The sequence below is a fragment of the Ixodes scapularis genome, unplaced genomic scaffold (assembly GCF_016920785.2).
Source record: "Ixodes scapularis isolate PalLabHiFi unplaced genomic scaffold, ASM1692078v2 PGA_scaffold13__105_contigs__length_92229423, whole genome shotgun sequence".
NCBI classification, from domain to species: Eukaryota; Metazoa; Arthropoda; class Arachnida; order Ixodida; family Ixodidae; genus Ixodes; species Ixodes scapularis.
Window position 1 is genome coordinate 78,755,214 of NW_024609839.1, and position 26,087 is coordinate 78,781,300.

The 26,087-nt window shown below is 45.1% G+C and overlaps 1 protein-coding gene across 1 annotated transcript; it reads left to right on the top strand.

The window, feature by feature from the left end:
• The first annotated feature begins 238 nt into the window (after positions 1-238).
• LOC8034216 lies at positions 239-19,066 on the top strand. The gene is made up of 7 exons (XM_042289988.1): positions 239-287; positions 2,088-2,117; positions 8,546-8,617; positions 11,451-11,516; positions 15,282-15,326; positions 16,970-17,035; positions 18,935-19,066. Exons 1-7 carry the CDS (start codon positions 239-241, stop codon positions 18,949-18,951), a joined length of 345 nt encoding a protein of 114 aa, XP_042145922.1. The 3' UTR covers positions 18,952-19,066.
• The last annotated feature ends 7,021 nt before the right edge of the window (positions 19,067-26,087 follow it).

Here is a 26,087-nt window from a genome sequence, read left to right on the forward strand (position 1 = left end):
AATTCATAAGCGAAAGAACAAAGCTACGCAGTTTGTAATATCGTAAAATTTGCTGGAGACACTTTTTTAAGCATAAATAAACGGTCAGTATTTTACTCGTGATCTCAAATAAACACTACGTGACTATGCGCTTACTGATACAACATACTACGTACGAAATTTTAGAAGGCGACCGTCCCAATTATCGCGATTTTTTGCGGAATTCAGGGGTTGAACAGTGTACTTTTTTTTTTCAGTCATGGGAAATCTGGCCATTGTTCTCCTACTACTGTGCATTCTGTCAAGCTGTAAGTTTCTTTTTTATTATCTTTTATTTTGCACATATTGCATCTCACGAAGCGTAATGTGGAGTAACTTTACCACATCGAAATACCAAGCACGTAATCTGCACTTTTGAGTTAGTAGGGGTAGTGCGTTTGAGCAAATTCCTTTTGTTATACGATAACGACATCCGATACTTAGTTTTTGCCTTTGCGTAATAATTTTTATCGGGTATCGTTATCGAAGCTTCTCAGACATTTCTAAGACATTTATCCAGAATAAGTAAGAGAAGACTCTGCTCATATATAACATGTTCACGCACTAAGCACGATTCTGTTTTTCTTTTGGATGAAGTATTGCTTCGTCTAAATATTGGCTTCTCATTCTTTTCTCATGTAAATCGACCGGAACGACAATACCACTACTAAGCTACGAGCGCAAGCTCTTTGCCCAAGGAGTGATCACCTCGGCTGCTCGAACTCTTTCTCAACAGGAGAAATCGCCAAATATAAAACTATGAGTTCGGGCTTGAGCGGTCAGGCAATACATTTAAAAATAAAGTATTTATTTACAACGCTGCTGTACAAATTGTCAGGACAGCAAATTCTGCCGCACGAAGATATATATTTTATATGCCTGTTGATCTTAGTGAATTGTGCGACTGGGCAAGGCCGGCGTGCTTTTTTCTCATTGTATATTAAAAACCGCCAGTACTGCGGCGTGGTGGTGTTTGAAATCTTCTGATTTCATGAGGTGTGGACCCAAAGTTGTCGTGTATTCAAATGAAAGCTAAACGCTAAGAGCACGAATATGACAATAAGTTTACTGCGGGCGTCTAAGTACTGAAAGTCCGCGAGCACATTTTCCATCCATGTCAAAGATAGAGGTGTGAAAATGAAAATCATTCTCGGTAGCATACACAATTTATCTCAATCTATCAGTAGGCAATAAAACTTTGGTTGGGGCTAGTTGGTTCATTTCGATTAAAAGGTTAAATGCACGAACAAAACAGGACGAAAAAAGACACACGTACGACACAGGCGCCAACTTCCAACTGATTTAATGAACCACGAATCATCATCAAACTGTTGATCCCAATCGCCTAAACACGTGCAACTGATAAAAGTTTCTTTCGCTCATTACACACGGCCCTCAAGAAACACAATTTCTTTGTCAGTAGATAAAGGATGGCACGCTTACGCATCTGTCAGCCGCTCTGTGTATAAGCTTCGATTCATTCTCTTTCCACCTTCTGATTCCCTTTCTTGATAAACCTTGTGCGCTGTAACAAAGGTTGGCACCCGCATCGTTTGCTGTGCTCCGCAAGATGCCCACCCGAATTATTGCGTTAAATCAGTTGGAAGTTGGGGCCTGTCCGTGTCGTACGTGTGTCTTTTTTCGTCCCGTTTTGTTCTCGCCTTTTAACCTTCTATTAGTAGGGTTCGTTGGTCAACATTTTCTTATTGAAAATGTTCGTAAACCTCGTATACCCTTTGAATCAAACGACGGCAAATACTCAAGCTTTGGTATTTGGTTTTAATCGCTACTGCTATATTTCGTTGGCGAGTGTAGACATGCCGACCGACAATGGGTATAGCTTCTTTGTTTCCTTTTTTTTTTTTTTGCGGTGGGAGTCACGCAGTATTTATCTCTTCACAAACACCCGGTACTTTACTTGAATCGTGTGTAATCATGTCGTTGATCGTTTTCAGACTGGGAACCCGGTCTCTTTAGATATATAGATTTTTTTTTTTATTCTTTTCTTTCGAAAGGTTTTACACACTTTACTGTCCTGATCTTCTGAGTTTGTATTTTAGCGTCTTCAGGGGAGGCCGTTCAAGGTTATCCTTTTCGTGGTAAGTGTCATTCGAGCTCTAATCTATATAATATTCCTCACTGGTGTCCCTAGACGTTAAGTATGGTGAAGCGGAGACGTGATGACTCGCTCTCCCTGTTCGAGCTCTCGACTTTCTGCCGCTGGCGCTTTGGGGGGGGGGGGGGGGGGGGGGGGGGGGGGGGGGGGGGGGGGGGTGTTAGAAGAAACAAGGGAGCCGGACTTATGGCCCGGTGACCGTGGAAGCGAATCCGCGCATTTTCAACAACAAAAGTGGATGGGATCGTGTGGTTGGGACGCGTTTTTGCCAGCGGGCTTTGGGACCGATTCCTCCCAACCACTTTCGTGAAACCGCGAAGCGACAACCACTCGCAGCGCGACAGGCAAGGCGTGACGTGGGTGACATTCGAAACAAGATGGCACGCCCCGAGAAGTTCGCGTGGCGCCCCCTTACGGCAAACCGGGGTGATGTCACGGCGAGGAGAGAATTTTTCCCCGACTCGGCCCGTTCGCCCTGCGGAGGCTGTGACGACGCTAGCTGACGGCGCGCTCGTTTCTATTTAATTTTTTTTCGCGTGTATTTTCGTAGGAAGTGTAAATTTTTATATCAACCTTTATTGAGGTATGGTCTGTAGCTACAGGCGAAACTTCAACCAACATTTTAAGCATGGTTGACAGAGCAGGCAACGCATGAATCGCAGCTGGTAATGAAAATAAAAAAAAATATGGCCACAATTGCAGGAGCATCACTATAGATTTACATCTCGCACAGTAAATGCTGCTGATGGTCTGAACGAATTGGCAGGTTATGTATATTATTTTTTTTTGTATCTCTGTTTTTAAACAAGATCGGCGAAGCAGAAAAGCTGCATGCTGCTCGAGCAACATGTTAAATACAGTTTGGGCCATCAAGAAAGAATCACAAGTAAGACAGCCCAAGTGCAGGGGAAAAGTAAAAATACAAAAAAGGAACATTTATTATATACATTGCTTGCATTTGACCTTTGCTGGATTCGGAAAGTATTTCAATGGACTACACGGGTGGTATTTGTGGACTTGTTTATATCAACCCTCAAGTAATGTATAACAACCGTAAGCGAAGGTGTCTAGCTCGTTATTAGCCCCTTAAGCCCTAAAATTGAGATTTTACTTAAATCGAATTGTCCTGAAGCTAAAATACCAGAAGCTTTTCTCGCGCAGACTGTCGCCCTTCACATGTTACACATTTTCTGCTGCTAGTGCTGCATCTACCACTGGACAGACGTTCGAATGCTTGCTTTTACTCCTGTTTTCCTCTGATGTCAGAGAGTCCAGCTGTAGGGAGTTTGGAGGCTGAGGAAGCTTTTGGGGACCTGCAGCACTGTCTCTTTTAATTGGAAATGACAATTCAGACTAAACGGTGTATTTTCGGAATAGGCTGGAATAAAGAATGTCAAGAAAAATTATAAACATTCCATATTACGGCACTATTGCCGTGCATAGTTTGGCAGTTCAATACATATCATACAGACAACTGGGGGCAATTCGGCCTTTTTTGCTGCTACCATACAAACTAATTTCCAGTAATTGTGCAGCTTCTAAGAAATATGCCTGCATACGTGTATAAACTATATAATTAATTCGCGAAGAAGCTACATTTATGTAAAACAACCCTGTTCCACGAGCACTTTCAAGATCATCAGACGCACGGCCTTTAAAACATCTGCGAACCAGCGGATGCAGAGTGGCAGCGCAGAGTCAGGGTCGCGAGCTACTTTGCCGACCACCCAAAGGCCCATGATATAAATGCCCTTTCAAATGCCTTGAAAGCGGGATCTAATATCGTCTTAAATCATGAACGTGCAAGGAAGAGAATTCCAGCGTCTGAAACGCTTGCGCCATCGCTTCACCGACCCTTCGCAAGATTGCCTTGTGTCGCGTCGACGGACGGGGAGGTTCATCGAATAGCCTCCGCCGAAAGCTTTCGGTATTTGTAACCCAATTTTAAAGGTAAAAGGGACAAGCAGGCTTATAAAATGTACGGAAGCACGTCAATACCGCCAGGTAAACGAAGTCCAGCTCCTCGAAGAGCTTGCGGCCCACAGCGCCAAACCAGGAAACCGGTGCTGGGAGGCGAGCCGGTGCGAGATCGCGGAGCGGAGTACTCCCCCTGACGTCACGGTACACCTCACCCAATCCGGGAGCGGCGACCGCAGCGACGCTTGTGCTCGCTCTCGGGGCTAATAGTCGGTGACGAGTCAAGAACGGTGTAGAAGCTCCGCCCACAAGTGTAATCCGCCCGTTTGAAGTGTCTCCGTTGTCGAGGACATTGTGCACTGGAAACGCCGCTTTACGCTCTCCAAGAACGGTACAGTGGCTAACGGTACGAGCTGGAATGCGGGAGCGAAGACCAAGCAGTACAGTCCGCGCAGTCGAGCGGGCAGCGAGCCAAGTAGCGGCGGCTGTCTTCAGACTCGTTGACGCATACCCCGCGCGGGAAATCTCCCTCCCCTTCCTTCGCAGCAGCGCGCATAATAGCTACAATAGACAGTTTGAGTTTAGTGTTGCTGGCTCTTACGTACGCCATACGCAATAGTATAGCGTACGCTAAAAAATTCGGCAGAGTCACTTAAGACTGCTTACGTGTAGGAATGCGGAAGCATTCTTACACGCACAGCGCATTCCTACACGCATAGCGCATTCCTACAAGCAGCGCGCCACATCTTTCTATCGCACACGGCGCTGCGGCAATGACATCACGCTGCCCCACTGCACGTGCGCGGGGAACCTTGCCGACTTCAGGACGGCTACCGTGACGAAGCATCGCGTAGCTGTGCTTTTCTTGGTGTTTTATTTCTGAAGCGCGTCCGCTTTGACCTTGAGCGTCCCCGTCGGTTTCCGTGACGATGCATCTGCGTTGCTGTGCTTTTCTTTGTGTTTTATTTCTGAGGCGTGTTCGCTTCGACCTCGAGCGGCCGCGCCGGCTTCCGTGACAAAGCTGACGCGTCGCAGCCAATTTAGGTGCCATGTTTCGCTGTTACGGGTTTTTAGGTGCCGTTTATCGTGGTTACAGACGCCACCGGCTGCGCTCCATGGGACAGTTGATGCTTTCGCATTGAAACGACCTGCTCGGACCCATTTCAGTTGTGCGTTACGTTGCCGAGTGAACACCTCGCAAAATCTTGGTTAAGTTTGCTAGAGACCTATAGAATTCCGCGTGTTATAGCGCAACCATGCTCCTCAAAAGAAATATTAAAAATGAAAACGTTTTCAATAATTTTATTTCAAATTAAACGAAGCCGCAGCTGTCTGGTCAAGCGAGGTTTTCTGTGAGGCACGGAGGATATGAGTACGAGTACGTAGCCAAATTCGATTACAGAGCCTCCGTCGATCGTCCCGTGGAAACGGCACCTTTTATCAGTGCTGTCGCGGGAACCAATCTATGACGTACCATGGAACAAATCTATCCAGTGCATAGCGACGATTTGGGCTATTTCTTGAAGAGTCGTTCGTCCGTCGGCGGTGAACTGCGCGAATAGGCTTAGCTTTGAGTAGATCGCACCGTTCACGCACATTCTGAGCGGTGAACATTTTCACTATGCACCCCTTCAGCTGCACGGCGATCTGATTCGACTGCGGTGGTCCCAGAAAGAATCGCCGAGCTGAACACCACACAATATCACGTAACACTGAATTCGCGAACACCACGTCCTTTTTGCCGCGCCAGTCGAGGTAACCGCCATCTTGAAACTGGTGCTCTCGCTGGACGCGAGATTTTTCGAGAGCTTCCCGCAAAGCCCGCTATCACGGAAAAGCCCCAGCGTTGCGTGCGTACGCAATACGCTATCCTTTCTATTGCGTTCTACGCATGCGCACTCCCGACTCGCAATTCCTTTGCGTACGCGTGTACGCTATGCGCGCGGCGAAGGAGGAGCGTGATATCGAGCGCGTGGGTGCGTCCACGAATCTGAAGACGGCCGCTGCCGCTCCGCCCCTTGGCTTACTGCCCGGCTAGACAGCCTTGTACTGCTTGGTCGCCGCTCGTGCATTCCAGCTCATTCCGCTAGCCACTACGTGGACGATGTTTTGGATTACTCTACCAACGTGTCTTTGGCCGAATCTCTCGAGAAATGAGTGGGTGAAAGCGCTCCCGAGTTAGTTTTCCTTAGAAAGGCCGATAGACGGGTACTTATTATACCTAAATTTTCAACTTATTATGACCTTTGCTGAGAGTATGCAAAATACGCAGCAAAACATCTTTCTGGTTTAGTAACTGCCACTTAAAGCATGCAAATGTGGCAATAATTCGAAATGTTTTCAATGTATCAGCTCAAAAGTTCAGTTCTCATTGAATTAGTTAATCTCTTAATCGTTTTATAGAGCGATTCAGAATCGCAACTTAACCTCGGGAGTATATTTCAAGACAGTTCGTCTGTCGATGTCTAAAAAAAATAGTTAAAAACAGTACTAAATCTTCGAAGCGATAGTCCTCCCCTATTTTCCCAGAATATTCCACGACATCAAGGCATTAGCCCAACAGGTTTAATATTAGCACTTCCTTTCGCATAGATTATAAGCTGGGCCGTAGGACCCCCTTTGCTCCAACAAATGTAGGTTTTGCGAAGACGCAGGCAAACTAAAGGTTGTATAAATGACCGCTTATCGGAACACGAGCGTTGTACAAAACACAAGCTCCACAGATACTCCCGCCGCCCCCTCAGCGCGGCGCCGAAATTGGCGAAGGGGGACGTCGCCGGCGATCTTCGGTTGCTAGGGTGGTTACGTCACGGCGTCGCTCCCTATAACCAGCCAATCCAGTGCGGCCTCCGTTGCTACGCGTCCAATCGCCAAGCCTTTCAAAATATGCACCCCGCTGCCTTCTGCCTGCGCTTGCAGGTGTTTTCTTTGCTAGTTTCAACAGCCTGTGGGGCTGTGACGCCATCCCGTGGCTACGTTGCGAACTTTATTTATAAGTGTGCTCCAAACCAGTCCAAGGCCAGTGCATGTACCGGGGCACTAATGCTAACGCATTAATAAATACCTACTTTAATGAATATCGTAAGAAGCACTTCATCTGATGGATATGTGTGCATGTATTGTTTACAAAATGAAGCTCGACTGTTTTGGATATCGCGAAAACGAACGAAAATTTTGTAAATGCGGAAACGGAAACCCAACCCCAACCTGTCAAAACTACGAAGGACACGTCTCTATGATTACAAAACTTTTTGTAGAATGTATGCGCAAAACTAACTATCGTCGTTTCACACTAAGCTGCTGACACTATCCTATTCAATCGAATCCATTAGACCGATCTCACCAGCCATGTTTGAGTATACGCTACCGCAATGCATCGAGGGCACTTCGGTCTTTCTGCACGTGAGACAAGCTCGCTGGAGGTGTGCGTTTGTAGAGCACGAGGCGGCACGAGCCCTCTCGTGCACTGCCGTCTGCGTCCTGGGAACGAAAGTTATGGCGGCGCCACGCCCGCCCCGAACGCTTAGTGAGGTCGGTCTTTTCACACTTGGGTCGATCTAGTCGTTATTCTGTATTGCTCAATGGCCGTCGGGATAATGCATATAAATTAATTCCCGCGTGTTTTCTTCTTTGCACCGTTTGCGTGTGGTTCACATATGAAAATGTCTCGAATGTTCATCTCTAAACCCCACGCGAAACAGGAACACTTATTTACTATCGTCTTGGTGTTGCGCGCAAGTGCCACGCAGCGGCGGGTTTGTGCGTGGAACTTGCATCTTCAGCAATAGTTTCGTGTACATGGGTAAAGCCCGCGAGATCAGCGCCAGAACCGGCAGCCCAATCCCGGGAAAAGTGTCACTGTCTTTTGATAAAATCCACGCATTGTGTTTCTTACAACTCCAGAATCATTGTTGTGGGTAACTTGCAAGACACGTGTCACGAACGAGTGCTTCGCCGCCATTCGCTTCCAACGGTCGCCCACGAGTTCAGAACACAAACATATACACTAAATACCACGGCAGGCGTTTTTACGTGTGTTTGCTTCGCGGAACTTGTGTCTTTTGTGTGTGTGTGTGTGTGATTGGCTATAGTGACCTTGAAAATGTTTATACGAAGTTGCTATTGAATAAACGAGTCAGCTGAATCTGTCGCTGCCTTGGTTGTTTTTCCTGCCGCCTCGGATACCTCTAGTTCTCTACCCATTCTCAGGTGGTTTCAGATAAAGGAATATAGTTTCACAGTTGACCGCCGCACTTTTCCTAGCGCTGAATATCTTGTCCCTTGTTTTCCTCCGTCTTTTGCGGCTTTCCTTATGAGGTACTGTGATTGAGAGCGCGTACTTTTTGTGCTCATTTACACAAGGCGCGGAAGCACGATAATGCCACGCGCCACTGTGACTTTGCTTTAATTCGTTGAGCACAGTAATTTTTTTTATACCTTCAACCTCGAGTCGTTTTTCTTGCTAATGCTTTGCACTTCTACTTTATTGTACAGAGCTGATTTTTAGTTGCGTAACGCACGTGCAGTGCATGAGCCCTAAGATCTGTGATGCTGGTAGCTGCAAGGGTAAGTATGCGGAAGCTCCTATTTTATTTAACTTTCACTAAGTTAATATTATTTTTACATTTATATAACTTAATGTGTAAATACTGTCCATGCAAAACGAGGCCACCATTTTGTGGTTTTAATATCATTTCATGATTACGACCAGGGTGTAAGATAGACAGGTGGGGAAACGGCCCATAGAAGCCAACCGCAGCGCCGTGACCGTATTGTGTACTCGTCTGCTTGCGGGTACCCCCGACTTGCGACAGATGGCGCTGCGGCGAGAAGAAAAAAATCGGAATTGAATTTGCGTGGAATTTTATGGGAGAGTGCGCAGAATAGACCGAGAGCACGACAGTCCTTCACCAAAAATCCACGGGAAACCATCTCCGTCAGTTTAGCAGGTCGCCACCGGTCGCCCACCTGGAGTGAGAGTTCGCGGTGCCCCACATAGATGGCGCCACAGAAAAAGAGAAAACCGAGGGGGACACAATGCGATCGCTCATTTGGCTCTCGTTTCCCCACCTGTCTATCTTACACCCTGATTACGACTTTCCTCTGTAGTTGCCTGTACTCCTTGCAATAACTGAACTAATATTCTCTCGTCTTTGATTAAAAAAAAAATAACAGTGTTCGTTTGTCTAGTTAGCGTACGTTAGCATGTATACAATCGGATGATTGAATTGTCTCTACCTTTATGATAAAAAAATAGCCGGTCAACTTCAATAAAACCACTTGTTAATCATACACTGCACATTTCGTTTTTTTTTTTTTTTTTCCTTTTTGTCAATTTTAATTTTCTGCGCTTTTTGACATAGTACAAGATTGGGAAACCCGTATAAAAAAAATCAAATTTTTTTATGTATAAGTCGCCGTTTTTTTCCCAAAACTTTTTGTCGGTCTTAGAAAACAAGAGGAATTATATGCGTGTTTTTTTTTTTTTTTTTCTTTTTAAATATAAGTATGGTCCTTAACTGCGCCAGGTGTAGGCCGCATCTACATTTTCGATAAACGAGAAATTTGCTGTCTGAGGATGGTCCAAGGAATAGGGGATATAAATACAACGTTATCACCAACTGCACCAATATGTGTGGCTCATACTAATTGATGCAGGGTGGTGGGACTTAGGAAACAGTGCGAATTTTAAACCGGAAAATACGTCTTTAAAAAGTCGCAGCAGTCGATGCCGAATGATTCCTCCCCATACTTGCACAATCCTTGACAAACCGCGGTCACGGGCGAAAAATTCTAAAAATCGTTACGTGAAAACCGCGGCCACGGGCATCATTGACGAAAAATTCTAAAAATCGTTACGTTCTTCTTTTTTTTTTTTTTTCTTTCAGCAACTATTAGATTTTCCTAGAACTGCGATGATGGAGGATCTGCTGTAGACGACTCAAACTTCGCGAATTTTGCGAATTTTGGACTAGCACGAAATATATCCCGTGAATTATATTTCCCCATGGTAACTAAGGCATAACATACCGCTCCCAATCGCGATGTTTTTGCCCGCGTTATAAGCCTGAAATTCACACTAAGCCGAATTCTCGCAATATTGAGACTGCGAAAATAGAGACTTTTACAGTACACGCATTTTGAAAATATACAAAGAACAAATGAAAAGTACACTTAAACAAGAAAAACACCATCAAACTTGATTGGTCAAACGGCTAAACAAATACAACAGTTAAAGAAAGGTGAAATCCAGCAATAGGCTATAGTGGCACACACGCATACAACACTCAAACTAAAAAAGAAAATACGTTACGTTTATCAGCTTTTTTGTAACTTAATTTCTTTCTTGTCACGAAGCAATGCAGTGTGTACACAAAAAAAAAATTATTTAGTCGGTGCGAGACATATTAGATGGATTCACATATAGAAATGTTTTGACGGGTAAATTAAAACTGTGCGCTCACATGAACCGGCATTCCCAATTTGACTCAGCGTCTGTTGCTGAGCACAAAAACACTAGAGCGCTGGTTGAGATAAGTGGCGCAGGTTTTCTTTCTTTCCCGTTCTAATATATATATATATATATAGTTATTACTACATATATATATTATTTATTTCTCTGTCTAATATAGACACATAAAAAACTTTCCCAAGACGCGCATTTGACTAGCATGAAACACTTCATGACCGGCACAACAAATTGCACAAGTTAAAGTTATACTATTTTTTTCATCATATGGATGGACGTAAAATATGGTGGTCTAACTTGACGTAGACTACAGCAGCGAGGGGAAAATGTTGGGCCGGAACCAGGGAAGGACAGCGTGATTTCACTACACAGCTTTCTCGCGAGAGACCCAATATTGGTGCGTTACGCCTCCTCAAAAATGGAATAACTCGGGGCTTGGAGCTTTTATGAAAGGCGACCAGTCCTTTGAAAAAAGACGTCTGATAAGAAGTGGCATTGTGGACGATAAAGGTTATCTATTTGGGGTGGCTTGTCTTTCATCGTAGTCATATTGCTTTCTGAATCAGGGCTCTTGCCAAAACAGATTAAGTATCTAAAGCACATTCATCTTTTGATGGTGTTCGTGAAAGGGAGAAATTGCAACGGAAAAAATTCGAGGTGGTTAGGAAGGCGTCCTTGTTCTTACCTTCCTCCCTTGGCTATGTCCATGGCGAGGACGGTTGACACGATTAATATCTGTGCAGCGGGAACTTCCAGAACCTTCACTTAGTGAACGCGTGTGGTTCCTATGTTCGCTTAAGAGAAGTAGACCAAGGCCATTCTACCATGACGCTCGTTTGCTTCTTAGAGCACTGCGCATTTTATTGTGAATTTTTTTTACCTCCAGCTCTTTCTCTTTCTAATGGTTTGCTCTTCTATGTCTGTGTCCAGCGTTTCGTTGCAAAGACAACAGCGAGTGCCGCAAAAACTTGAATTGTGTGTCTGGCTTCTGTCTGTGTGAGTATGATACAGCTCATCCTGTATTTTGATAGTTTGCAATAGATGAAATTATCAGGTTTATTGTTTTAGCAAACAAACGTGTGGTTTACAGTAATAATAAGGTGCTATTAGATATTCTGCAGGCAATTTAATGCATGTGTATTTCCCAAGCTTCGGAGGAGAAAAAACAGGACGCTAACATTTATTACTTGTTATCTATAGAGCACTAAGAGAAACACCATAACCGGGCACAGTATTTTGAATTTACAGATTTTTTTCCGTCAAAAATTTAATTGTTTAAATAGCGCTTTTTTTTTGCTCATGTTATTCTGATATATTATCAGGTTATTCTTATAGATTTATTATTATAGAATCATTCACAATGCCGTTGACAAACGTTTCTCACACGCGAATAGCGGACCAATACCCTATGTTTGTTACGTACTATAAATTCATACACCAGCTTGGTTGTATTAAACTTCCACCTCTTTTTAAGACTCAGAAAATTTTATTTTTATGTAGGATCAGCCTATTTTGTGATGATTTTTAAGACCGAAAACATTGTATCTAAATGAAAGTAATTGCTTTAATTTAGGCGTCTATGTCGTTGTAGAATCTCTGTCTTCATCCTCCGGTTCGCTAAATTGCAAGGCTATCCCCCCCCCCCCCCCCCCCCCCCCCTTCTTCTTTTGCTCCTTGTAAATTGTGTCCACCGTCAAATTTGTGTTCCGTTGGCGGGACTGTGTTTCTATTTGTTTTGCCGCTCTTATGTAGTACACGCTGAAGAAAATTACCTGGCCGATCGATATACATTGTGTAAACATATAAATCTCCAACGAATTTGCTTTCTTTTTTTAAGAATTTGCGAGAGAGATGTGGTATACCAGCGCAACCCAAATTCTATACGCACTTGGGTGTTATGCGGATATTTGATGATATTCAATTCGTTCCGTCTACTTAATCACGCTTGGCGATATTTTCGAAGATAGTAGGATGTTTGCAAGTTCGAGTGGAAGGCACAGTCGATAGTTACACAGGCCACCTGCCAAACGTTCCAGACAAGCGCGCACTCGCTTGTTTTGAAAACCCGATATACAAAAGACAGTGACGTTCTCATCACTCAATGATGGCTCTCACGTCAGCGGATTGATCCTGAAAGCAGGTGATGTTACGAATGTCGGAGGAAGCCTACCGAGAAGTATGGTCTTGGGTTGCCAAAGGCATGGTAGCGATTTTTTGGACGAGGACAAAAGAAACAAAGACAAGACAGACACAGCGCTCGTGTCTGTCTTGTCTTTGTTTCTTTTGTCCTCGTCCAAAAAAGCGCTACCATGCCTTCGGCAACCCAAGACCAATACCAACTAGCCCAGCATTCAGCTTTGACGAGAAGTATGGTACAAAAAAACTTGCCGTTGATGATTTTTTTGATAAGTGATGACGAAAAGCGCACCTCTGTAGCCGTGATGACTTGGTTCCTTTGGGCACCAAGGTCGAGAACAGCCCGTGTACATAAGTTTGGCTGTAGACTTCTCGAAGACATTTTGGGCTGGTGACCCGGCATCCCACTTATGACACTAATGTTAGGACATTACCAGTTGAGTTTATTCTTTTACAGATCATCCGGATTTTGAATCACTTCGAATCATATTCTAATTTTCGGCAGGCCCGTCGCTACACTACCTAAATATATGAAGGATAGGTTATGCTAGGGTGCCTTCATGCGCGCTTTGCTTAGGGTGGTGGCATCTCGCCATTTTGTCACACACGTTTATTTTTATTTTTTGTTGAGAAGCAGGTGAAAGAGCGTGTCCCTGCACGCGCTTGTGGCGCTGACTGTGCTATGGCGACATTTTGTTTTCGTCGATTTCTTTGTATTTTGCCCGTGAGCGCGTGCTGTTGGCATCTGGTACTACAAAGGGTGGCATCACCCTAAACAGAAGGACATTGAGGCACCCTAGGTGATGCTTTTCCGCGCAATCATACCAGTTAAAAAAAACTGTATAGGGGAGTGCAGGGGCATTATGAAAGATTGCGTTGAAAAGTATTTGTACTTCACCTGAAGTACAGAGCCTCTCATTTGCTTTGTAATTTACTTCAAGTACTTTTTAGATGTACTTTAGTCAACGCTGGCATTTTCTAAACTGAATGGACACCTTATAAAAAAAGAAGAAACAAAACACGTGACATAAGTGTCCTATGCGGGAGTCTGGGTTTCAGAAACATGCCTTCAAGAAGTCTACAGGCTAGATGACGTCCTGTGAGCTATTCATAGCCCTTTCGTCCGAAAGAACCAGAGCATCATGGTTGGAGAGATTCGCCGGGGGCGCTTATTGGCGCCACACTTCTCGGTAGGCTTTCTTCCTAAGTCATAAGTTAACTCTCGTTTTCTGGACTAATCCGCCAACGTGTGGGCCTTGACGGCGGGATAAAAACGGCGCCACTTTTCGGGCATTAAGTGTTCAGAGGGAGAAAGTCTGCATTGGACTTGAACGTTGGGTCAGTCGCTGCTGCAACCATGGATTTTCTTGTGTTCTAAAGGCTGGTTCAAGCTTTAGCTCGGACAGGCAAGTTTGCTTTGCGTTTTCTTCCGCTAAGTTATGGATCATTTGGACATCCGTGCTCCGAATGTCGCGTGCAAAGCTTGTCCTTCAACTAGTTGTCATGCTTCATACAAAGTACATATGTCTCGGTGACTCTCGTCATAAGTAGACATAAGCTTTCGTAACATAACGTAACGCAAGAAAACGGGGCTCTGTGAACCGGCCTTTACTCTCAAGTGGCTTCCACCAAATGTGCGCAAAGCACGCAACCGTGTGCTGGATTTGGGTGGTGCTGGTGTACTTTGTTTCTGGCGTAAATTTGTTAAACAAAAATGCGAATGTATTGTGGAACTTCAGACCTGCACGATATGCATCGGCCAGAACATTTGCTTCCGACTGTGTTTACACGAGGTCGGCATGAAAAAAGGACACACCCACGTCGAAAAATGAAAGAAACACAACCTACAAGAAGGCAATGGACGCCATGTAAATAATAAACCAAGGACGTAACAATGTGCTAGCACCAAGTACCAGTGGTCGTCCGTTTTAGCACCCATAAAGCCCAGACATCTAAAGCTACGTTTTGATTAATCTACGCAGTTTAGCCTATCTAAAGGCTTGTTCAGACATTTACGTTTGAGTGCGCCCGACAGCGTTGCAACCAACGTGAGTATAGAAGTTGTTGTTAGGTGCACGGGCGGCGTGGGAAGGGGTCACGTGAGATGAGGTAACCTGACGTCGATTTCCCCAATAAGTTTAACGGGGAAAGGGAATTGGGGGTTTAGGCAACGAGGTGTCGATTTCTCCCCTATATCTAGAGGGAAAACCGAAGCGGTGTTTACGCCAGGACGTCAATTTCCCCGCTAAATTTAGCGGTAAAAGTTGATTGACGTTGAGATAAAGACGAAAACTTTAGCGGGGAAACGGAATTGACATAGGTCGCCTCCCGTCAATTTTCCCGCTATATTTAGCGGAAAGTGCACAAGCGGACGGGTAAAAAAAAAAAAAATCTTTGGGATTGGGGAACTCTGTTAAAAAAGCATTCCATATTTTAATATATGGTCACTTCTATGATACTGTGAATCGGCGATGTCTTCCTGGATGACATCTCACAGCACATATTTTTTTTTCTGTGCTAAAGAAAGATACATAAAAACAACATGCGAAAGCATCAGCGTGTGACGTCTAGTGAAATGAGGGCCATGCCTTATATATTGCTTTTTTTTTTTTGGTTAATCGAAAGATCGGGATGGAGGGTTGCACGAAGACGACATATTTCGCAATATAGGTAAGTCACACGTTAAGCAATTTATTTTCATTTTTTTCTTTGCTACAATCGACAATTCACTAAACGGTACACTACAGTCCTCACCTGTAATAAAAGTACACCCTCGTATTTGCCTGCGAACGAAATTATCACCTTCCTACCGTCGCATATGTAAACACCGGAGATATTTGGGATTATTTGCGCCGAGCTGTAGTGATTAGACAAATGCCACGAGAATGAACGGGGTCCTTATAATGTATAGTAAATTTAACCAAACGAGCACAGTTCGTGTTATCTCAATAGTAGTTATTCTGAATTAGTTCGTGTTTCGTTTAGGCTCCTCTTTAATCGGACTATTGAGGAATGGAGTAAGCTACCTTAAGGTATATTCTTGAAACAAAAATGTAGTTTTTTTTTTAAATAATCCTTCGGCGCTTGTCGTGTGCATTCGTCTCACTCGTCCTTCGTCTAATTTTTGCGATTTTTTTTTTCTGTAGTCCCCAGATTTACACATGGGATGTCTTTTGAAAATTTTCAATCGTGAGGTAATTGAGATAAAGAAAGTGATGCTTGAAAGAGGCGGATCAAGGGAATAGATATGTTATCATTTGTCATATTAAAAAAAAAAAAAGTTGTGGACCTGTTATCTTCGCCGCAAGCCGAATTAGCACGCAAACATTTTTTTTTATTTTTATGTGAGCACGGACGCCGTCCGGACAGACGGACGGACGGACAAGGCTAGACCCCAAGGAGCTCCTCCCCTAAAAAAGAGCAGATTATTATTATTATTATTTTTTTTTTTCAGTCTGCTCGGTCATTTTGAGTTTTTGAAATTCGGTTGGTGAGCTTAGAATTTTGACAAGCCGCGACTTTAATTTGGTTCACGTCATTTTTAGCTCATTGACCATCGTAAGTTCTTGTTCTCTGTTAGCTGTCATTGTGTTAATCCCGGCGAGCGTATCATCAGCTTTCTTTTGTTTTAGTCGAATTTGGTGAGTGACCTGCAGATGCTTATTCTGACAGGCCTCTAATCTAGTTGGAAAGGCGATGACTTCGTTGTCCATTCCAGATGCACTGCCCGAATTAGCTGCTGTGAAATTTATTTCAATATCTCCCGCGGACAAAAAAGTGACTAATGTAGATTCTAGGAAAAAAAAAAGTTTTCAGGACAAATTAGGCATGGCACCTCAAAGAGTATACTGCATGTTTGAGGTGCCATGCCTAATTTGTCCTGAAAACTTTTTTTTTTTTTTACTTATCGCACTCTAAAGTCCGACAATTGAAAGTTCTATAGAACTTTCAATTGTCGGACTTTAGAGTGCGATAAGTAATTCACCTGCAGCAAGAATAAGGGTAAGTGGACATCCCGCCTGTGCCAAGCCCGGACTGGTGTGAAGGCTGTTGCCTATTTTGCAGTCTTTAAGTGGAATCTGACGTTCCAGGTTGCCAGAGCACGTTTTCATGTACGTCATATCACCTGGTTTACGGGGGAATAGAGAGGTGGGGGGAACCCGCAAATTAGCGTGCCGAAATCGACCCCTTCACTTAGTTCACAAGTTATTCCGAATACTGCAAACGGTGCAGAAGAGCACGCTGTGACTTAATCAATCATAGGATAACCTCCCGTGATATTTTAATTCATTGATTTCTACATCACTGTCCAGGGAGACCTTGCAAAATCAGCCCCGATTGCTACTACGATATGGTTTGCCAAAATGGATCTTGCCAGCGTAAGTACAACGAATGTCGGACTGAACTTTGGAAAATTGACACTTTGAAAACACTGACCACTTTAAATTAGTTCGAGCAGCAGCTCTTAGTTTACAGGAAACCTTGGTGAGATAATTTTGGCAAAGCACTGCTGAGTAAATGTATGGTTTCTGTTGCGTAGACAGGTCTTTCGGCACCTCGTGCCTGAGATATAGCCGGAAAATACTAACTCCAAGTTTTTTTAATAATGATAATAAAAAAACAGACCCCTGAGTCCTGAGACATCCCGAAAGGGCATTCAGTATTGTAGATAAAAAAAAAGTATTTCCAGAGATAAATAAACGTACTTGAACGAGTGGAGCTATCAAAGGTATTAATGGGTTATAAGGAGCCGAAAGTTACCATGTTGTCATTGTGATTTTCAACACGACAATAGAAATTACATTTACTGATTTTAGGGGTTTGTCTCTAGTAACTTCACTGCGTGTTGTTGTTTTTACTGCGAAAGCTTCTAAGCACCATGGTACAGAGAAAGAATCCACGTGGTTTTGCATATCATACTCGTTACATATAATGGAACTGGAACTGCATTGAGTTTATAAGGTGCATCCTAAGGGACGTCGGCTTTCACTCTACTTTTTATAGCCTGGGAATCTAGAACGGGGACAGGTGTTGTTGTTGTTGCATGCCTAATGGAAATGCTAGAGATAATACGAAAGGAAAGCTGAAGCACATAAAAATAATAAAAAAGAACTGAGTTAGCAGCGGACTACCATAGCTTATTTCCTGAATTAGATAATTGCAGGAAAAATGGACAGTAAGTAGCGTAATTAACTTTTAGATCGAAAAACTGGCAGCAATGTACCTTTTTTGAGTAAGGAGTTTGTTTTTGAGTAAGGAGTTGTAAGGACTCTGTGAGTTTGTCTGCGAACTACCGATGAAGGGCAGCCACACCCACATACCTGTGCCTGTCAGAAGACATTGACACGGTGCCACTGTATCAGTTTCCAATGCTTTTTATTCCCGATACTACCGATACTCAATAAATAAATCGTCGAAAAAGAAAAAGCACGCGCGAAGGTAGGTGATGATAATGTTGGTCGTGCTGGACGGTGCCCTTTGAAAATATTGACAGAAGGAAGCAACCCCAAGGGTGTACGGACGTGCAGACGCTTACTAGGAAAAGGTCAATTGCCGCTGGTAATGCGGCGAACCTGTCTACCGCGTCTTATCTATGAAAGGCATCGTGACGTCATCGTCGCAGCATCTCCGAACCTACCAACGTTATTAGATTAGCTCAGTTACGGAACTGCCCATAGACGCTTCTTGCAAGAGCATGCAGTGCCCCCTCCCCCTTCCCCCTCTCTCATTACTTCCCGTCTCATGTCGTTCGACGCTCCGGGTGGCTGCTATGGTAACTACAGTGTGTTCTATGGAATGCGTACATTTCGAAGCACAGCGTCTAGATGGCGCTCCACTGTACTCTACCGAACACACCGTTTCGAAATGAAATCAAGATGGGGCTTCAAAGGACGGGAGGCGGACTGAAGTGTGTAAAGGGGGAGGGGGGGGGGGGGGGGGGGTACCGCCTCCGCGTGAGTTCCCCAGCTGAGGCAATCTAGTAACGTTGGAGCCTACAGAAAGACGAGCAACGGCCACTGGACAGATCCGATGACGTCATTTTCTCTTGTTTTGCTTCTTCCTCCCTTTTTCTCTTGCACTTGGCTGGCAGCAGCAGCTACGAAGAAAGTTTAATTTGCGGATAAGTGACTCCTACGAGACATAGAAAAATATATACACTATTTTTAAGATGACTGCACTTACGCACTCACAGTTTCTTTTTTTTTTTTTTAATGCGGTTATAGCTTGGTTTGGTTGTAAATAATTTCGACCGTTACATTCTGTTTCCACTTTTAAAGGCAATCCCAGGTCATGAATTGGAATCGACTGCGGCGTCAAGGCTACATGCACTTCAATGACGACGATGGAGATACGTCCAGGAACGCTACGATCCTGTAATCTCAGAATAAAGAAAATACCTTACAACCTTATCGCTCTTCTTTGCAATCTTGGTCACTTTTCTCTCATTAAGTTGTGAACCCAATATAAATCCTTACGGTAGCGACAACTATCTATCGCTTTAGAATTCAAGCTCATGCTACTGCGCAGATCTCACGCGGTACCGTACTTTGGAAGTCTGATAAAGCTAACTGTGCAGTTTTCAAGCGAGTCTCTGTTTTAGACTTCTTATTTCTAGGCGATCTCCGCATCGGCAGCAAATCGCCAAGCATATTTCAGATGCATCCATCACTACCATTCCTATGACACAAACTAACTTTCCCGAGTGGTCAAAAACGATAGTGAAACGACGACTTCCGTGTAGCAAAACAAAAATTACAACGATCTTTGTCTTCAAAGTATACTATAATGCATGAAATAGAGCAATGAGGGAGAAATAAGGATATAAAGGAGGGCTCTGAAGTAACACCGACTTACTGGATTTAACAGGCCTCGATCGCGAGGGGGCCTCGCACTTTTCGGGTCGACCGGGTGAGTAATCAGCGATTTAGTTGAAACGACTCCGGAAGCCAGACTCCGCTTCGCTCTGCGGTTACAAAATTCAAAAAGGAATCAACTTGAAGCTAATAAGATACCAGCACTCATACAACGCTTTGGAGCCAACAGGAAACACGGAGTCGCTTTCACTGAAATGTTTACTACACACGTGAGAGGTTCTCGTATTTCAATTTCCTATTTTTAATTTGATGACACATTCCTTTGTCAGATTTATTTTGTCCGAATCATAATAAAAAATACACCCCATTTGCCGTGGTAGATGCATAGTGGGGCAAAGCGTTGGATATTCTACTTTCATTAGCAAACAGCACACCACCATCCCAGAGCTTCGACACCTCAGCGTCAAAAGTGTTTATTCTCACGACTACGCGTGTCACTGTTTCAAGCTTTGGTAAAATGTCCTACTACAAATATCACTTCACCAAATAAACGCAACGCGTGAAACAGGCTTCGCCGCGCGTTATCCAAACAGGGCATGAAGCGAGCTGACGAGCCGAGGGATCCAAGATCTGCGCGGTCTGTCCCTGTCTGTTCTACCCGTGACGTCAAAAACGATGATCATGATAGCTAGAGAAGCGCCCCTTGCAGTTCGCCGCGAGCTTGTGTGGTCGGTGATAGCGGGACACTCATGGAGCGGCATTCGGACGGGGCAGTGAATGTGAATAGGTCGATGTGAGCAGCGTGTGTGCTCCCTTTCAGGCTAGGTGGCGCAAGCTACCGCCCGTTACAAAGGGCATTGCCAATATCATCCATCTACCCATCCTCGCTTGCAGAGTTAGCCCTATAAACGGAAGTTTTGACGGGCGACAGTCGCCAACGAGTGCTCCCGTATAAATTTCGAAGATTTGTTTTCGCAACAAATGTGGGTTACATTTTCTTTTATATGTACTATAACAAATGTAATTACGCGTAGCCAGAGCCGTACATATAGAGAGTTTGGCGATTCATTGGGAAGTATAGTCGACAAATCAGGAGGCGCCATTGGATGCGTGGAGACAGGTAAAAACTATACCTCTTTTAACCACCTCAGAATAGTTGGAACTGTAAGGGAGGAGACACTTCTTTGATCTGGGAGCGTAACACCAGCATACATGCGATTGCTGATCAAAGACGTGTCTGCTCCCTTAGAGTTCCAACCATTCTAAGGTGGTTAAATCGGTATAGCTTTTACCTGTCTCCGCACATCCTTGGCGAAGTCTTGTCCACACGGGATGGTGGAGGATTTTACATCCCAGGCGAACAGGCTGAAGAAGGGGGGCTATCCACCAATACTCCTTACAGGAGTGGGGGAATCACTGCTGCCAAGGCTTCGGGAGTTTGGTGTGGTCCCAGAGAAGGGCAAGCCGAGAGTGAGACCAGTAGTGGTGCCCTACGTACACAAGGTCAGCCACAGGATTAAGAAGGTGGCGGAGAGACATGAAGTCCCGGTTCTTTTCTCCGCTCTCAAGGAACTGGAAAAGTCGTGTGGTAGAATTGATAGGGGAGCAGCACACGCAGCGCGATGCGAAAAGAAGCATAAAAAAGCAGTTCGTAGCGTGCGAAGTGGGAATTGTGTATAGAAAACCGCTATCGTGTGATAAGCAGTATATCGGACAGCCTGGTAGATGCATCTACGATAGACTAAGGGAGCATGCATTATCTGTGAGATCGTCCCCTGCCGGTCATTTGGCGATTCATTGAGACAGATGTGGGTGCGCCCCTAAGTTTGAAGAGACGACAATAATGATGCGACGCAACAACAAAAGTACGAGGGAGATAACGGAGACATTTTATATATCACAGTGTGTCAGTGCCAACGAGGTAGAGGGGCTTAGAGTGATAAACCGGAAGTTCGGAAGTGGCACCCCCCCGGTTGCCGCCATATTTTACGCAAATGTGACCACTCGTCACGTGACCGCCCAAGAGCCGTGACGTCACAGGTAAGATGGCAGCGCCCAGAGCTGGCGGATGCGAGTTTGTTCGGTGCGTGGTAGCCGTAATGTGCAGCTGCTTTCCGACGACTTCGGGCTTCTTTGTGCTCGCTGACGCAGGTATAATGTGAAAATATGAGGGAATGAGACTTTATACCGTTTTTTGCGCAAGATCGCTCTGGATCATCTGGATATTAACGCCTGTGAGACAGCATCAGCTCTGCATCGCCGTACCGGTGCTCGGATTCCGGGATGTGTCCGAGGACCGATAGAACTTTGAGTGCTTTTAACATGAAATTTTCGCATTCTCTTAGCTTTGTTTGAACGTTAAAATATCTGAGAATCTACGCGAAATGTATACGTCGCGTTAGGGCCTAAGGGAAGTTGTTTCAGCCCTCCGTCACCGAACAACCATAGCAACTTTTAGCGAGGAAGCTCCTGCGATTCTTTTGTGCTAATCCACGATTCTACATTCGATCGCTTTTCTTCCTTTTATTTTTTTTTTTTTGTGTGTGTGAGTGCGAAGTGCACCTTTATTTTCAGCTATGAGGATGGCGTTTTATTGAGTACGGGGAAGAATAAATCGTTGCAGGCACCTGCTTCAAAGCTATTCGACTTGCTATAAGAACAACTGTTTTGGTGCATGCATAGGTTAACTGCGCATTTTTTCTGTTTTGTAGGATTTATTGCAGCTATACTCTTTTCCATCAAGAGTACATTGTATTAGTCGGTCAATTATTTAGTTGTTCTAATTACCTGGATAAGATGATTCACATTTGTGTTCATCCCTTGCCTGGAGAGCAGTCTTGTTGAAAAATGTTGACTTCCATTCCTTTCGGTCTCTTCAATAGACTCTTTTTAAAAGTGTGGGCTGTCTATACTTCGCATCACCATAACTTGGAAAAGGCCAACCGCCACAGCCCCCTCGAGCCAATCAGAGAGACGGAGCGAAGGTGTGCGAGAAATCTGTGCAGACGAGCACTCTGGTGATATGTTGTCATGTGCCTCTCTCCAATGTGTGTATTGACTCACCGAGACCGTAGCCTTTGCCGTCTGCCAAATTCTGATGAAACAAATTACAGTAGCTACTACTGTAATTACCCCAGGCTTTTAGACTTTGGGCATTTGTTCGACAAGAATGTTATGTCCGCCATCCCTGTGAATTCGGCTCAGCACCTATTGGACTCGAATGCTGCATTAGCGTTTGACGTGAACTGGGGCCCATTCGTGTGCTTTACGCCGAAAAAAATGGTGACAGTTGTGTTGCTTGATAAGGTTCTGCAAAGGGTCTATTGTGTCATACATATAGGAAGTGTCATGCTATATAACAATGCATCAACACATACTATTAAACTATATGCTCAATGGTGTGTTTGTTTTTCCAATTAACAAGTTACAGCAGTGTGCTTTAATGCTATTATCATGTGTGTAGTTTTAAGTATCCTCTCTGCAATGCCTACGAAGGCCCCTGGAAGGAATAAATTAATAAATAACATTTTCACATCACTGGAGTTGGTTTTCGGATGCACCACATGTTCAGGAAAGGTTGAACTAGTGCAGCCCCTTGCAAGAAGTCTGCCAGTCTGGTATGACCCCTTAATTAATATTGAAGGGTCAGAGATGCGAGTGTCCTCGTAAGGTCCAGAGCGTGCAGTGGACACAATTCTCGGTGTGTAGACTCTCAAGGCATGAAGGCAAGCGGAAATATGTTTATCTGGTTAGTGTATCAAATATATTTATTTTCACTTGATTACATAATTATTGATTCTTAGGAAATGGTTCCATAACGAGTTCTTTCTGCGACAGTCTCGTGTCAGGCGTTTAGTCGTAGTACCTGTGGACCTTGTTGTCGGATGACGCTCCTGGCACGTCGGTTTTCAGTTTGGTCGAGGGGCAACTTTGACCGACTGATGCTGTCTTGTAATCAGACGTCATGTGCGGCCACTGACGTCTGATGCACTGAAGCTGCAGGGCTGGCTTCTAATCCGAAAATTTTCCTGGTAGTTTTCGGCATCAATGCAGCAAGCTCGGGCATGTATTGCTTACGTGGCTGTGCCTTTTGCTGTACCGTTGACTTGATAGCTGGCAACAATTTTTGTTTGCTATCCAAGTCTGGTGATGCTTGCAGTTCACTTTTGAGAGCAACCAACCATTCTATTCCTTCAAGTCACTCAGGGGCATTCTCCCTCAAAGTTGGAAATTGTGTGCTTCGTGGAGTGGACACAGAAAATTGGTGTCAGCAAATGTTTAGGTATTGTCCTTGGACGACAACCGACACCAAATCCACTGTCACTGCATCGCCGTTCACCTGCTTTGTCGTGCTTACCTCTTGTTGAGGTGATGGACATGAGGAGCTTCGGGGTAATCAGGGATTCAGAATCTTCGATTCAGGACCTTAGGCATCAGGGACAAAGCTCGCCGAAGGTAATCCTTAATCTCCCGTGGTCGCTCCTCGAGACGTAATCGAGGGTTGTTTGGCACGAACCCTCGCAGACCAATTCATTGGTACGGGCTGCTTTCGTAGACATGGTCGGCTTCATGCAGTGGTAGCAAAGTGGTTTTCGGTCGCACATTCGCATCACCTAAGTTTTCCTCGGTGTACATTGTTGAGCACAGACCTACACACAATGTCGGGAATACTTCGGCGTTAGAGTGTCTCAATGAATTGGCATTGAATACTAAGGGGCAGCCGGTGGCGGTCGTCGTGCCATTGTGGCGTAGTTGCTCTTGGTTTGTCAGATGCCGCTTTGCTCGCAGAAGTCTCGGTTGAAATACCTGTCAAACTTGTTCCGAAACAATCTCGGCAATCAAAATAAAAGCCGGGCAACTGATGGCAGGAAGTAGCTTCCTGACCTCCTCCCAGACAACGTCGTGGATGATGTCGTGGATGCCTGGGAGGCTGGCGTCGAAGTAGTAGCTGGACAACTCGAGTGTCGAGACGCCGGGAAGTTGTTCATAGTGGCAGGCTCGGGCATGCAGTGCACATTCCATGTTGGAAGCCTCGGTGATATGAACACTTCGACTATTGTTGGGGGTTGCGGACAAGGCTGCCGAAGGTGTTGTCCCTCACGTGAGGGGCATGGGATTCTTAGGTTCTTGTCTTCTGAAGCATCAAGGTCGGCGTGGGCGTGGGCGCTCGATCAAGCGCAAAACATCCTCCACGAGTGCGGTGGCGCTCTCGTTGGGGCAGTGTCCTGGACAGAATCAAGAATGCGGCTCTCTCTCGTTGATGTTGGCTGACGAATGCGCGCTTCAGCTCGATCTTGCAAACTTCCCATGACGTTAAGGAGGATCCATGGTTCTCAGACCAGCGCCGGCAGTTTCCTCCACGAGAAGTATAGGTTCTGCAGGAGCTGGTTGTCTGTCCACCCAATGTGGCGGGCGACACTGTCATATTGTTCAATCCAGTCCTTGACGTCTTCTTACAGCTTGCGTGAAAAAGCATCGGAGTGTGATTTGCGACGGGCATGCAAACAATGGTGGGAGGGGACACGGTTTGCTGCTACAGGTTTGTCATTGTTGGCTTAGTCAGCTTCGGATTTTCTGACAGGAGACCGAATTCCGGTGGTTTTTCCTGGTAGCAGCAACTGGCTCGGATTTCAGGTGCTTCGTGGTGTATTTCCGAGGTTACTCCCTGTGGTATTCGGTCGTCTTGCGGTTGTTCTGCCAGGCTCGGGTCAGGACTTTGCTTACGGCTCGACGGGGGTATAAGACGCAGGATAGTCCGCCAGCCATGTCCCATTATCGAGTAACTCGGCTGAAGAGCCGTCGGGTTCACACAGAGTGAAGAGCTATGGGTGCCCAGCACCTCCACCAGAACATACAATTACAGCTGAGCATGACCTGCAGTGTCCCAGAATAGTGAATATTGATAGAAAATAGGACTGGAACAAGGATCCGTGACAGTACAACAAAATTCGCAGAAGAGAATCTATCCTGACCACTGAAGAAGCTGCATTGCTTTAGTGGCATTCTGTCCGAATAAATCCTCTCCTTCGGGGTTTGGCGACTGCCGTGGACGAACTGAACTGAAATGGGTGTGGGACCACTTTTCTGGTTATGAGCCCCTGCAGACTGTTGCCATAAAGCGGCGTGAGCTGGGTACGTAGCACGCTCGATGAAATGTCCGGACAGCTTACAGTTCGGGTAACGAGTGTGGATGAAACGTTTGTGTTGACGAAACGTGCGACAGACCAGCGGGATCAATACCAACTGCAACACCTGTGCTTCGTGAAAGTGCACGTCTACGCCGGAACAATTTCGGAAGCAGCACAGCATCACCTAAAGCATGGCACAGGAACTAGCAGCTTGAAGGCAGCTCTTCGGTGCGCCGCACACCTGTGCTCCGTGAAAGTGCACTTCTACGCCGGAACAATTTGTAAGCAGCACAGCATCATTCAGCACGGCACGGAAACTACCAGCTTCAAGGCAGCCTTCCGGTGCGCCGCACAACCGAAGTGAGCCCTCCGTCATTTGATTGAAGCTGCACCACGATTGCACACCGCCAAGCACGACTCACGCAATTTCCGTCGCTAAACTGTGTATCCAAATATATTGCACACGCTTCACTGCAAACCTCGAAGAT